The sequence below is a fragment of the Protopterus annectens genome, chromosome 16.part0 (genome assembly GCF_019279795.1).
Source record: "Protopterus annectens isolate FY-2018-M chromosome 16.part0, PAN1.0, whole genome shotgun sequence".
NCBI lineage: Eukaryota > Metazoa > Chordata > Ceratodontiformes > Protopteridae > Protopterus > Protopterus annectens.
Window position 1 is genome coordinate 554,929,521 of NC_056750.1, and position 15,904 is coordinate 554,945,424.

At 39.3% G+C, this 15,904-nt stretch overlaps 1 protein-coding gene across 1 annotated transcript in view; it reads left to right on the plus strand.

The window, feature by feature from the left end:
* The window catches only part of LOC122790620 (protein GPR107-like), a 377,399-nt gene extending 362,568 nt beyond the window's left edge, over positions 1-14,831 (plus strand). The window contains exon 5 of the mRNA XM_044058145.1: positions 12,885-14,831. Coding sequence (XP_043914080.1) covers positions 12,885-12,981 — 97 coding nt within the window. The 3' untranslated portion in view covers positions 12,982-14,831. The remainder of the gene's footprint in view (positions 1-12,884) is intronic.
* Positions 14,832-15,904: the final 1,073 nt, after the last annotated feature.

Here is a 15,904-nt window from a genome sequence, read left to right on the forward strand (position 1 = left end):
GGTAAGGAGATTCCAGCTGGGATTAGGCCTCATTCCACTAGGGCTACTGCCACTTCTACAGCTTTTTAAGGGGGTGGCAACTAAAGATATTTTGGAGGCAGCTACTTGGAGTTCAGTGCATACTTTCTCTAAGCATTACCACCTTCCACTTTACTCTAAATCTAGGGCTGGTTTTGCCACTGCTATTTTACAGGGCATTTTGGCAGCTCCTACTGCTTTATAGTTTTGCCATCCGCCCTTACCTCTGCTTTGGGATTCTACCCAAGTGTTAGGACTGCAGCAATGTGAGATGAAGAACATAGTACAGTTTTGTACCTACCATAAATGTAGATGTTCGAAGATCCACATTGCTGCAGTCCAATTTACCTCCTTCCCTCTGTAGTTAGAGGCGGTTGTGTGGTTTGGGTTGTAAATATTGAGGATATTGTATATATTGTACATATGATTAGTGCAAGGGTGGTTGGTTTTTTGCTGTCTTTTGGTTTTGACCTTTCCTTTTTAGGGTCTTCTGACATCTGGGGCAAGAAAAGACTGAGGATATGACGTCGGTCATGCGCATTTGTACCCTGACGTCCTGATGTCAGTCTTAAGCGCCTTGACCGACGTCAGCCTAATACTTTGATATACGGGCCAACCGAGGACAGCGGACTACCCAAGTGTTAGGACTGCAGCAATGTGGATCTTCGAACATCTACATTTATGGTAGGTACAAAACTGTACTTTATTCTACAATCCAATAAAAATTCTTCTAAGAACATGTCAATTCTTCTGTACGCATTATGGGCTTCATTCAAAACCAATATTAGAATTAAGAAAGTGAGATATTGTTTATTGCTTATTAGTGCATTATTGTACATATGTTTTATATTTGTATATTTTTAAAGATTTTATGGTAATTTGTTTGACGCTGATTAGAAGAATTTAATTCTGTTTTTTATTCATATTAAGGAAGTTTTTAGATTATACAAAATAAGGAAATGATGTATTATAGCTTTAAGAAGCTGAAGTAAAATTGGCGCCAAACCAGCATATTTAAATGTTGTTGAACAGTTATTTGTTAGTTCTGATGAAGCCCACGGACCGTGGGTGAAAGCGCTTAACTTGTTTTATGGATTAAATCTATATTATTACTTCATATACGTGGCATAATTTATTGTTGGACTCTTGGTTGTGAGTATACAGCGTATGTGTTGGCGTTTGGAGCTTTGCTGATACTTTGGTTCGTTTTGTTGTCTTGAATGCCTGGTTCTGTAGTTGATTGATGGACAACACTCACAACTGTTCAGGAGCGGTCTCTCCTTTACAGAATAATGAACTTTCCGAGCTTTGAGCGGAAGTTACATTACTGACAGGCGAGGTATCCAGGCTTCTTAAACTGTTCAACAATAGTGCCGTTTCCAAAGGAGAGTTGTCAGATGGTGTACCGGCTAATTCTGTTGCTGGTCACAACAACTCCTTGGGAGAGGAACTGATCAATTCTCGTATGGGACATGGAACTAATAAAAAAGAAATCACGCCTACAACAAGTAAGACATTGATTACTTCATCTCCGGAGATCACCAATGGACAGATTTCTAGGTCCAAACGCAATGGTGACATCGATTTACCAGTGTTTATGGATCGGTTAGAACATAATAAAACAGCTGTTACTGACTTCACATTTGATTTCTTTTGGCAATCTTACGGAAGAAGCCAAGAGAACTGGTACGAGACCCAAGTCATGTCAACCTGTACGGACATACGCGCAAATTCAGGCGTGTGGCCATACAGATAAAGGTACTGTGCCTACTTCTGTTAATTTATTAAATAAGGAATCAGACGTGTGGAAGCAAAAAAGAAAACGCTTTAAAATAATTTTTTGACAAACAATGCGTTTTTGACAATTTGAATGAAGCGCATGTTAAGGACAAGGACAATTATAGTTTCATGAAAATTAAAGGAACTTTAAAGGATATGATACATTTGTTAGGTAAAAAATTGAATGCAATAAATGCTGTAAAACTTGATAATGCATACTTATTACACTGTATGACTATGAAAGTGGTTCCTATGGGTTTACAGTTTCATAAGACACCCATGGGGATAGAATTAACTAAGGATGTTAAAAGTGACTTTAATTTATTATTTGATTCATTTGGTATAGAATTTATGAAACTTTTGATTAAATATAATGACATGAAGTTATGCAAAATTATAAATGAAGTTGAAAAAATGAATGAAATAATTGTACATGATTTGACTTTTGAATATTGGGAAAGGTTATATTTCAAACAATTTGAGCTTGCAGATTCTAGAGCCAGAAAAGCATTTGATAGAAAAAATAAAAAATTAAAAAGAGATACTGAACAATACAAAAAAGGTGAAACCTATAATTGGGGGGGTCGGTATGAAAATGAAATAGACATTCAACTAGTTAATGATCAATTCTTTCACACGCCACCCCCATATAAAGAAAATTTTCACCAGATACATAAGAAGGGGAATTTTCAGCAGGAGTACAGGACAGGAAACTACACCAAGTGGACAAAAGGAGAAAGATGGAAACAGAAGAAGTATCAACCATTCAAAAAGTGGTAGATGAAGCAGTAGAGCGCAATATTAATACAGTCACACCTAGTGACAGTATAATTACACAGGAAGGTGTTATATCAATTTAAGAATTTAAAAAAATTGAACTATAGTGAAATTGAATTAAATGTAGCATATTTTAGCTTACTTTCAAGAGGTATGAATATTACTCGGTTTCACATGGTAGATTGTGTAAGTGAATTTAAACAATACATTAGGAAGTTAAATTTAGCTCTCATGTTTAAAGACAGAAATGATAATCCAGCCACATTGAAGAGCACACTTAAAAAGAAGAGTAGTTATATGCCTACTATGAACCCCAATGTTCAGATGTATGATAAGATAGTTACAAGGGAAATTTATCAGTTTAATAAAAAGAACAATAGGAAAAAAGTTAAATCAAATTTAATAGCACAAGAAGCTAAGGTTTTAGATGAATTAAGAGCTAACAAAAACATAAGAATAATGAAGCCCGATAAGGGCGGAGGGATCGTGATATACGACTCACTAGAATACAGCTCTACAATACATGATTTATTACATAGATCAGGTAATTATTCTGTAACCTCCTTGAATGAAGCCCATATTGCGTACAGAAAAATAAATATGTTCTTAGAAGAATTTTTATTGGATTGTAGAATAACTGAGGAGTTATATAACTTTTTGAAGGTTGAATACCCATATATGGCAACTATAGTGGGTATACCTAAAGTCCATAAAAATGTTTCTGAACCTCCGTTCAGACCAATAATTTCAGGTAATAAATCAAAGACATTTCCCATCAGAGTGGCAATAGATTCTATGCTTAAATCAATATATGGTAAGATAAATCACTTAGTAAAAGATTCATGGGAGTTTTTAAAGAATTTTCCTGTTAATGTGGACAACAATGAGTTGTTATTTATCTCAATAGATGTAATAGATCTTTTTACATGTATACCATCGTCCCAGGGGAATGGAAGCCTTTACTAATAGCATCCAGAAATACAGCAATCTTGGATGGGACAGAATAAGTTTAATTATTGAAATGATGACAATTGTATTGGAAAATAACTTCATATTTTATGAAGGGGAAATATTTAGACAAACTAAAGGAGTAGCTATGGGGGCAGCCTGTGCCCCCATATATGCAAACCTTGTCATGTTAGATTGGGAAGATGGTACTATATTCAACAGCGAGTATATGGAAAATATAAAGTATTATTCCCGGTTTTTGGACGACATCTACATCTTATGGAAAGGAAGTCAGGAATCTTTTAACAAGTTTTTAGTATATCTCAATGGGAGTAGTGAATTTTTGAAATTCACGTCAGAAATCAACAATAATGGAGTGGCCTATCTAGACACACTTATTACCACTGATGGAATGAGCTTTAAGTCTAAAATACATAGGAAGGCAACTTTTTCAAATTCCTATTTGGATTATAACAGCAATCATCCCAGGAAACTAAAGTACAATATTTACAAAGGGCAATGCATCAGGGCCCTGAGAATGACTTCATGTTACGGGGATATGTTAGAAGAAATTAATTACATTTACAACTTATTCAAAGAAAGAGGGTATAAAATAGATATGATGCATAATGTAAATAAATATGTTATCAGTGAATGGGGGAAGAAATATATACCTTTATTAGGTATGAATACAAAATTAACTAATGAGTTAGTTGGGAATATTACAAGTAATAGGAGTAAATGTAACAACACATACAATAGAGCATGTATTATCGAATTTGGACCTTATAGTAATCAAGTGAAGGAGATATTAACTAGGAATTGGCACATTTTATTGACGGATCAAGAAAAGATTGACATATTAGGACCCAGTCCAACTTTTATATATAAAATGGGAAACAATTTGAAAAAATTATTAGAATTTGGTACGAAAACAAGGATGAATAGGGACTTAGCACATACATCGAAATGTGGTGCCTGTAACCAATGTTTTGTTATTAATGAAGACAAGGGATTAATTTTGGAAAAGATTAATAGAACTAAACTTACATTCAAGTATGGTAATTGCAATACCAGTATGTTAGTATATTTGGCAAAATGCATGACATGTCCCTCTTACTATATAGGAAAGACTGAGAGGAAGTTTAAAAAAAGAATATATTCTCATCTTTACAGCATTAGAAAGAAAGATACTAAAAATGCTTTGTATAAGCATATAAATAGTAGGGGGGGGATCACTATTTTAAATTTGCTCTCTTAGAAACTGTATCAGTTAATCCAAGAGGTGGTAATATTAAAAACATCTTGGCTTATAGGGAATTGTGGTGGCAGTTATTAACAGACGCCACATCACCACCAGGTTTAAATGAATACACCTCTGTAAAACCAATATTAAAATTAAGAAAGTGAGATATTGATGTTCTTCATTCCACATTGCTGCAGTCCTAACACTTGGGGTAGTCCGCTGTCCCAGTCGGCCCGAATACCAAAGTATATGGCTGACGCCGGTCAAGGCGCATTAGTCTGACGTCAGGACGTCAGGGTACAAATGCGCATGACCGACGTCATATCCTCAGTCTTTTTTGCCGCATGGTCCGATGCAGAAGCAGTTTTGCGAGTGCAGGTTGGCGTTCTGAAATTTTCTGAAGTCGGAGTTTCAGACCGAATCAAAGTTGGCTAAGTACCCCGTTGGGGAATATTTTGGTTTTTTCTTGCCTCAGTATTTAACCGGATGTCAGAAAAAGTGAATAACTGTATTTCTTGTGGGAAACAGATACCTCATAGGGATTACCATACCTTGTGTATACCTTGTTTAGGGCCTGAGCACGACGTTGTTGGATGTCGCTCTTGTGCTAGATTTAACAAACGCACTATAAAGAGAAGGTTAGACTGTGCCAGGTTAGTGTTTGGGAAGCGTTGTAATTATAAAATGCCGTCGGATGCTCCGACGCCCGCTTCGTCCAAAAAGTGCAAGGACAAAGCAGCAAAGCCTAGGTTGGAAGAACCGTCAGTCCCGGACGTCGGTTCTTTAGAAGGCTCAGTGGAGCCGGAGGTTCTGCCAGAAGTTTCTTTGGAGTCTCAGGGAGAGACTTTACTGTTACAGGATGTGTCCTCTCAGGAGGTAGGCCAGGCTGAAGGGGCTTCTCAGGTGGCTGTTCTCCCCTCTCTTCCTAAGGTGGTTAGGCCCTCCCTTCTGTTTCCAAGGCTTCTTTGAGAGGCAGGCCAGGTTTAACTTCAGTGGGGGTCTCTCCTAGTTCTTCAGGATCTTTGCCTAAGAAACATATGCTTAAAATGGCAGAAGATTTGATTACTATGATTAGAGGTTCTATGCCCCCTCCTGATAAGAGGCCTAGGGTGGAACCTGAGCTTGAGAGTTTTGAGCAGTGTTCGGAGGCTTCAGAGTCTTCGGCTGAAGACTTGCAGGAGTATCCTCCTTATTCTGATTCTGATGTGGATGATTCTACTCCTTGGCTTCTCCTCCTGAGGATTTTTCTTTTCAGAGACTCTTCATTCCATGAGGGAGCATTTTAAATGGGAAGGTCAAGATTTCTCTGATTCCAGGAAGAGGCTTAGGGAATTTTTTTTTTACCCCAGCATAGGCCTTTAGCTATACCTCCTGTTCTGGATGTGGTGGAAGATGTTTTGCAGAGGCTTCCCTGAACCCTGATTCTTTGCCTCCTGCCCCAGTTAAACCAGATACGTATTATAGGGTGCCTGAAGCTCATAAGTATCTTTTAAGAGTCCTAGGGCAGACCCGAAACTGTTTCTCAGGGGCCTAAAGGTGTTAAGGCTTCTGTTGTTAAAATCCTGTTCCTCCTGATAAAGAGGCAAGGGCTTTGGATAGATGGGGAAAGAAAGTGTATACTTCTTCCACTTTAGCCATGAGGGCGTTGAATTGCCAGTTTCACATGTTAAAATATCAAAATTATCTCCTTTCACAATTGAAGTCTAAGGTGGATGCTCTGGCGGAAGGTATTGAGTGTAAAGAGTTGCAGGATTTAGTTCATGTGTCTGAACAGGTGGGTAAGCATTCCTTGCAATGTGGTTTTGATGCTGTGCAGGCCTCTTCGAGGGTGGCTGCCACTGGTTCTGTTCTTCGTAGGCACGCCTGGCTGAGGGATCAGAATTTAGCTGAGCATGTTAAGACAAGGATTTTGGATGCTCCGTTGCAGTCTGACGTGTTGTTTGGTTCGCCTGTGGAAGCAGTTTTAAAGAAAATGGAGGACAAGGCTAAGTCTATGCAGACTGTTAAAGATATTTGCAGGTTCAGCCTCCAAGTTTAGTAGAAATTGGCCTACTAAGGGATGGACATATCCTGCTTATGATTCCCAGTCTAGGGGTAGGTCTAGACGTGGTAGGGGCAGAGCTCAAGGTTCCTTTAGGCCTAGAACAGGGAGTTCACCTGCTCAGTCTTCTGGTGAGGGCAGGGGTCAGTCCTTTAAGTAAACAGACCCATTGACCTGCCTTTTCAGCTGCCAGTACTTTCTCGTCTGGCAGCACCTTTGGGAGGAAGGCTGGCTCTTTTCAAAGAAAATTGGAATTTAATTACCCAAGACAGATGGGTATTGGATATCATTCACCACGGTTACAGGTTTTATTTCCATACCTTGCCTCCTTTCAAAGGCATGCCAGACATTCCTCCTCTACAAAGAAAAGAGGCTCACAAGCAAATTTCTCTGTTACTCCAAATAGGGGCCATTCAGCCGGTTCCTGTGCCAGAAAGGGGCCTAGGATTTTATTCTCGCCTGTTCCTAGTACCAAAGAAGGGGAACACGTGGAGACCAATTTTGGATTTATCTATCCTCAACACTTATCTGGACGTTCCCAAGTTCAAAATGTTGACGTTACAACAGCTTTTACCTCTGCTGGGCAAAGATCACTGGATGGTAACTTTAGATCTCAAGGAGGCTTACCTTCATGTGCCTATCAGACTAAGTTGCAGGAAGTATCTGCGTTTCGAGCTGGGAATTCCCATTATCAGTTCTCTGCATTGCCCTTTGGCTTATCTACTGCCCAGAGTATTCACAAAGGTTCTGGCTCCAGTGATAGCTTACTTCAGGCTAAAAGGAATACAAATCTATCCTTACTTGGACGACTGCCTGATTCTGGCTCAAGAAAAGGAAGACCTTTTACAGCATTTGGAATATGTGATAGCAGTGCTAAGATGCCTAGGGTATTCTGTGAACGAAATAAAGTCCAGTCTAGTACCCTCTCAAGACATGTGCTTTCTGGGTGTGAGACTGAATACAGCAGCCCAGATGGCCTTTTTAACCCCGGACAAACAAAAGAATCTTTTCATTTACTTCCATCAACTATCTCTTCAGTCCGGGCTGACTGCAAGGACAGTCCTTCAAGCCTTAGGGTTCATGGCATCTTGTATTCTGGTGCTTCCCAATGCCAAACTGCATATGAGGAAGCTGCAATGGTATCTCAAAACTGTATGGACACAGCACTGCCAGGATTTGGACACTGTCATTCAAATAATACCTTGCATTCAAAAGGAATTTTTGTGGTGGGCTCAGGAATGTCACCTAAACAAGGGACTCTCTGTGACCCGGCCAGAGGCGAGTCAGATTCTAACGACAGATGCCTCAGACATAGCTTGGGGAGCTCATCTGAATGGAAAGTGGATACAAGACAAGTGGCCTGCCAGACTGCAGCATCTACATATCAACATGAAGGAGATGTTAGCAGTCCAGTTTGCATTAATGGCTTTCAAGGAGTTACTTCTTCCAGGGCAGGTGTTGATTCTAACAGACAACACAACTGTCATGTGGTACATCAACAAACAAGGGGGAACACATTCTTACCGTTATGCAGGCAAGCAATGATTTTATGGGAGACTGCGCTCAGCTTGCAACTAACTCTTCAGGCAAGGTTTCTGCCGAGCACAGAACTCCTTAGCAGATGTGTTAAGCAGACAAATCATGGATCCCCACGAGTGGAAACTGGATCTTCATGTATTTCGGAAATTGACAGTGTCATGGGGAACTCCAGACATAGATCTGTTCGCTTCTCCACTAAACCACCAGCTGCCAAAGTTTTGCACCAAAAGGTTTCATCACACAGCTTGGAAAGTGGATGCTCTTTCTTTCAGTTGGAAAAATCTTCATGTGTATGCCTTTCCACCTCTGCCTCTTCTCCCAAAGGTGCTCCTAAAGGTCAGACAAGACAAGCCAAGGATGATTTTAATAGCTCCAGATTGGCCTCGGCAACACTGGTACCCATTACTGAGGAGTCTGGTAAGGAAGCCTCCATGGCCTTTACCTTTGATTCCGCACCTGTTGTCTCAGAGGGACGGTCATCTACTCAATGTCAAGCTTCACTCTCTTCATCTAACAGCCTGGCATATTCTGTTTTGAAACACAGCAGGTCTCAACTTCCTCAACAAGTTTTAAATGTGATTATGGAAGCCAGAAGACCTAGTACAAGGAAAGTGTACGCAGAAAAATGGAAGAGATTTTTATTTTGGAGTGCAGCAAAGAATTTGGAGATTTGAGCCTAATTTGAGTGTGGCTCTTCAATATCTTACTGAGTTATTGGACAAAGGTTTGTCTTTCTCTTCCATTAAGATTCATGCTGCAGCAATTTCAGCTCACTATGATTGTGACCCACCATTGTTTTCGCATCCTTTGTTCAAGCAATTTCTTAGAGGGGCAAAGAATATAAGACCCCCACGTAGAGCTCCTACTCCTGCTTGGGATCTCAATTTTGTGTTGGAGAAACTTACTCTACAACCTTTTGAGCCTCTGCTACTGCTGAATTGAAATACTTGTCATGGAAGACTGCTTTTTGTTGGCCATTACTTCTGCAAGAAGGGTTTCTGAATTGCAGGCCCTTATGGCGGTTGAGCCTTTTTGATTTTCCATAAGGATAGGGTATCATTACGCACTAATCCTTCCTTTATGCCTAAGGTGGTTTCTAGTGTGGCTTTAAACCAAACTATTCATTTGCCTACTTTCTATGCAGATCCCCAAAATAAGGGGAAAAGATTTTGCACACTTTAGATGTACACAGGCAGTTGCGTTATTATTTAAGCAGGACTAAGGATTTTAGGCAGTCTCAGCAGTTGTTTGTTTCTTTTGCTTTGAGTTCTCAGGGCAAGCCTGTGTCAAAACAAACTATTTCTAAGTGGATTGGGTTTTGCATTGCATTTTGTTATTCCCATCATGGCAAGGAGATTCCAGCTGGGATTAGGCCTCATTCCACTAGGGCTACTGCCACTTCAACAGCATTTCTAAGGGGTGGCAACTAAGGATATTTTGGAGGCAGCTACTTGGAGTTCAGTGCATACTTTCTCTAAGCATTACCACCTTCCTCTCTACTCTAAATCTAGGGCTGGTTTTGCCACAGCTATTTTGCAAGGCATGTTGACAGCTCCTGCTTCTTTATGATTTGCCAGCCTCCCTTACCTCTGCTTTGGGATTCTACCCAAGTGTTAGGACTGCAGCAATGTGGAATGAAGAACATAGTACAGTTTTGTACCTACCATAAATGTAGATGTTCGAGGATCCACATTGCTGCAGTCCAATTTACCTCCCTCCTTCCCTCTGTGTTTAGGGGTGGTTGTGTGGGTGAGGTTATACTCTTGTAATTTTGTATATATTGTACATATATTTGGTGCAGGAGTGTTTGGTGTTTTTTGGTTTTGGCCTTATCTTTTTAGGGTCTTCTGACATCTGGGGCAAGAAAAGACTGAGGATATGACGTCGGTCATGCGCATTTGTACCCTGACGTCCTGACGTCAGACTAATGCGCCTTGACCGACGTCAGCCATATACTTTGGTATTCGGGCCGACTGGGACAGCGGACTACCCCAAGTGTTAGGACTGCAGCAATGTGGATCCTCGAACATCTACATTTATGGTAGGTACAAAACTGTACTTTTATTGCTTATTAGTGCATTATTGTACATATGTTTTATATTTGTATATTTTTAAATATTTTATGGTAATTTGTTTGACGCTGATTAGAAGAATTTAATTCTGTTTTTTATTCATATTAAGGAAGTTTTTAGATTATACAAAATAAGGAAATGATGTATTATAGCTTTAAGAAGCTGAAGTAAAATTGGCGCCAAACCAGCATATTTAAATGTTGTCGAACAGTTATTTGTTAGTTCTGATGAAGCCCATGGACCGTGGGTGAAAGCGCTTAACTTGTTTTATGGATTAAATCTATATTATTACTTCATATATGTGGCATCATTTATTGTTGGACTCTTGGTTGTGAGTATACAGCATATGTGTTGGCGTTTGGAGCTTTGTTGATACTTTGGTTCGTTTTGTTGTCTTGAACGCCTGGTTCTTTAGTTGATTGAAGGTAAGGATGGAGGACCAAGTTGCTGTCTGTAGAAAACTTCAAAGTCCACTCCTTTCCAAAATGTCTCCAGTGAGGAAAAGATCCTACAAGGGAGGATGAAGGGTCCAAGAACACCTGGCGAATGGATTATTTGCATTGCTTCGTGAAGGTAAGGATAGAGGACTGAGTTTCTTCCTGTCAAATACTTTGAGTCCAGTCCTTTCTAAAATGTCACTGATGAAGAAAAGGCCCTGGTGAAAAGTGCCTTTGCTTTCCCCTGGATTTGCCTTGCAGTGGTAGCTTTAACAAAAAAAATTATACCAAAGGCCAACCCACATGCACTGAATTATATAGAGATAGGTTGACCTTTCTTCGCCCCAGAAAAGGAAATAAAAAGCCTTTAGGCTTTCCTAAAAAGGCTTTGTTCTGTAGAGGCAGTACCTGGATTGCGTATGAACATCCAAGAAATAAAATTATATTTTCCCTAATAGTTTGGTTTCAGAAAGAACATAGGGAAATAAAAAGACTGATAGAGAGTGAAGACTGAAATCACTTTCAGCCTGAAAATAAAAAAAAAGATTAAGTGCTAAACACAACCCTATTCCTAAGGAAATCCGGAAAGGTTGTCCCACCATGAGAGCTAAGAACGAACATCTGTTGCTACAGGTAAGTGGAACTTGCACAACTATACTTTTTCAGGATATGCAAAACACTTTCAGACGTCTGCTACAAGTTCAGGTATTTTGCAGACCTGCACATTGGCAACAGTCCAACTAGTTCTATTTGGTCTGCTCAGTTCTTTGACTACTGAAAACACCACATTTCCTTGTTTCCTTCCTACTGTGTATCACTTCCTTGTGCAGTTGAGCTCATTTTCTGTTTCCTACCCCATCACCTTTTCTTCTGTGAGATCATTCTTTGCATTTTTCACACTTTCTGTGGTTAACCTTTGCCTATTCTTTTGCTGTCTCCAGGCATCACCCTTTCATTTGTAAATGTCAATTTTTTGAATGTACTAGCCTTCTCCACCTTGTTTATGCTGTACAACTATGAGAAGATTATTCTTCCTCATCTTCAGTGTATTTATACTGAGGTACATCAGTCTATGCCTCCATGTGACATGTTGTGGGGAAACTTTGCAGCCTTTGTACCATTTCTTTAAATTGTTTTCATCCTGGCTATGTCAGGTGCTGCTTCCCAGACTGGTCAGAGTATTTCAAGTAAACCTTCACCAGTGACTGGTATGTGGTAACACTATATCCTTCTAGCTGTTTGTACAGCCTCTATCACATTTTCTGGCTGTGTGAAGACATTTGTTTGACTATCCTAGAATTGCTTCCTCAGGATTTTCCTATTCTTTCACAGGAGTTTTCTGCCACTCCCAGCAGGTTTTTGCTTTTTTTTTCCTGTGTAGTGAATGTAATTTGTCACATTCATACCTTTCTTTCTGGTCACATACATCTTAGGATAACTTTCGGCATCTTAATTCACAAATCAGGGACAAAATTAAAATAGTCAAGGACAAAGATCAAAAATCAGTGCATGTTTTAGTACTGTTAGTGGTCACTTAAAATGTTATTGAAGCTTCTTCAATGTTTCTTTTCTGAAAAATAAGAATTTTTGAAAATGCTTGCATTATCTGCACTTGAAACAAGCTGGTCGTACTCTAATTGCGATAGTCATTCATTTAGTATCATTCTAATGGTGTAGCTAAACAGCCGCGTTTTGATAGATTGCAACAGTCGGCATGAAAGACAAGTTGACTCCTTTGCAATGTGTATAAAATAATTACAGATATGCATGATATTTCACACATATCTATTGCTACCAGAGCATGTGTTAGGAGTATGATCAACACCACAGATGAAGGGCAACCTTTGCTTCTGTAGTTTTACCAGAATATCTATTGTGCGTGTGTTTGTGTACATGGTGTTTAGAAAGTTAAGGAAGCACTGTTGAGTAGTGATGAAATGAGGAGAGAGATGCACTTTGGAAAGAATCTTACAGTTATTACCACCCTTTGTAATACTGTGTTTCTGTTCTTGGTTTCTGTTTTATAGATTGACAACTACAGGGATGACAGAGGGAGTGAAGAAAGTGAAGAAACTAAGCAATGGTGTGGCGGATACGAAAGGGGTGCAGGAGAATATGGCATGATGATACAAAGACTTTGCACCCATGTAGCATTAATATATCACAGTACTGTGTAAAAAGGACATTTGCACCACGGTCAAAAACTTTCATCAGTATTTTTAAGACTGAATTTAAAATAACTGGAAACGTGGCTGGCACTATGTAAATGCAGTGGGGACTTTTTCACTTGTTCCATTTTCAAACATAAATGACTCACTTTTTTAAGATGTAGATAGTGTGATATGATAAAGGTAAAGGTAGGAATATTCAAAAAATATATGTATATATACTGTTAATGGCAGCTTTTTTCCTGAAACTGCTTTGTAAATAATGTAGTACTAAAAGTATGTTTACTTATGAAGATATTAGAAAGACAGGGTAGTGAATTTCTAAGAATAATAATTGAGAGAAGGTTGACTGGGATGATGTGCAAAGCTTGTTCCCAAGCTTATAATAGATGTGGAAATAGAGGTGGGATTCAAAACTGGACAGAAGAGTTTGGCAATCCCTGTTGTCGAGATCCTCCCATTCTGCTCAGTGAGATTTGAGTCCATATGGATGGCTCCATTTAGAGCTTATATGAGTAATTAAAGTGTCCAGTTCTGTATACTGCACTGAGCCACTGGGTAGCCTCACTGTTGCTTACCAAGCTGTTCCTAGCTATACACTACTGAACTGAATGCACACATGGATATGGCTTCAGGATTAGCTCAGTGTGCAGCCTACTCTGCACACTCTAAATAAGTGCAAATTCGATTTTATTGTGTTGGTTAGAGGTAGCTGTGATTCAGTAAGGCAGCCTCAGCAACTCTGTGGGAGTGTTGTTTTTTTAACGAAGTGCACACTGAAGAGTTAGTAAATGAGCTAAATATTTCAGAGTACAGGGTTGCCTACCAGAAGAGGTTTTGTTGATTGTGATTTCACCCATTGAACTAAGACTAAGTGTACACCTGTTTACATCCAGTGATCCCATTTTAGTTTAGCTTGTGCTTAACTGCAGAAATACCCTTTGTGGCTAAGTGTACTATATTCTAGACTGGACCTATTGTGTTATATGTATGTATGTGTGTGTAATATGTGTATATATATATATATATATATATATATATATATATATATATATATATATATATATAAAATGTATGTATGTATACAGAGAGAGAGAGAGAGAGAAGGAAGTGTAGAGTTTTTTTATTGGCTTCTGAAAGAGGGAAGGCTGTAACGATCTGTGCAGGCATGGATAAGGATATCACTGAAATACATTTGGAAACAATTCTCAGGTGTCATTTTTTTATTCATGAGGAAGATAGTTTTGTGGGTATACTTTGTACCATGCTACATATGCAAAACACTGAAACGGAGCATGCAGAAGTTAATTAGATAGGTTTCCTCCATTTAATCCATTTTTTTCCTACATGATGTGCTGTTGGACATTGTTATTGTACAGCAGTCACTACTTATTTTTAGCTGGGTATATTGTCACTATAACCTTGCAGCTTCCATGATACTGCAGGTGAAATATTCTGCCTTCTCAAAGGAGAGGAATATAGAGCAGATGGTGATAACCCATCATGTAACTTCCTGTCTTTTTAGTATGATAGGTTCAGTTTGGCAAGCAGTGGCCGCTGTACAGACATTAATGGTTTTGAACTAAACTTTTTATGTAGCAACATCCAGATTAATGGAATGCTATTACATTTGCCAGCAATTATTTTTGAAAGTGCAGTTTAGCAAATAGGAGTGTGTTTCTCTTTGGTGTCTTTTTCTGTGTAGCAGCTGGTAAATTTTGTACACAAAGTGTTAGAGACTAGGTTGCATAAACAAGTTTTTTCATTTGGACCACTGTGCTTCATAAAAGTATGCTTTGAATTTGATTGTTGTTTAAAAACATTGCCTGTGTTGAAAATGAAGTCTGGCTCAAGGATCCATATCAGGCAATGACAAAAGTGCAGTTTAACATGTGCTGTAAAACTGGAGACCATCTTTGCTTGGATTTATGATTGGGACTGTCCTTTCTTTCAGTCCAGTTTAGTTGTTTGCTTCACAGAAGCCCTCAGTCTCACAAGGGAGTGTTAGTTTTGCCACTGAACCTGCCATTTTTTTCCTTTTGGATAGTCTATATTAGGTTCATCATAGACAAGTTCTGGAGTTTGTAGTCCTCCGCACCAAAATGGAAAACACCCATTTAGCCACCAAATTGCAATCCTAACCTGCACCAGCACTGTCGGTACTACATAGGAAAGGAACATAACATTGGCACAGGGGAAAGTATTTCAGTCTGGCCATTCTACATGAAGGATAGAGAAGCTTCTCTTGTCTCACTAATCAGATAATGGTGGTAGTTGAAAGTGACTAGTGCAGGGATTTGTGGAAGGATACAACACACAAAAACCCAGACCTTTGTAGGAGGACTATCTCAACAGGAATGGATAGCATTGAGTGTGCTGGAGTCATGAGTTCCTCTTGCACCATGGTCTGTGCATCAGGTCCCTAGATTTATGACAATTGTGAGAAGTCTGGTTAAACCTGTCCTTATGGGTGCAGAAGAGCAGCTTTAGTGAACATGGTCTTTACTATAGCATTGGGCCCAGTATAGACTTTGTGTGCTTTCATCACTATTGGCAGGGCTGCCTCAAGCACTGGTACTCACCCTTTGTGCGTACCATAGGACCCTTCACATACACATCATTCATGTTTACATATGCCTACCACAGTGTGAAGGGGTGTGGGTCTTCTCTTAACCTTTTCTGAGGAGTCAGCTAGTCTGGAAACTGTTGTCTCTGAAATAGATAAAAGTAATGAGACTTCCCTTCATATAGCTTCCTAGTGGATTGACCCCTTTTGGATAAACATTGAAGCTGATTAATTTTCTGTAGACTGTTGTGCCCCCCCCCCACCAAAAAAAAGCCTGAATTAAGTATCTTGAAAAGCAAAAGAAGGGTGGAGC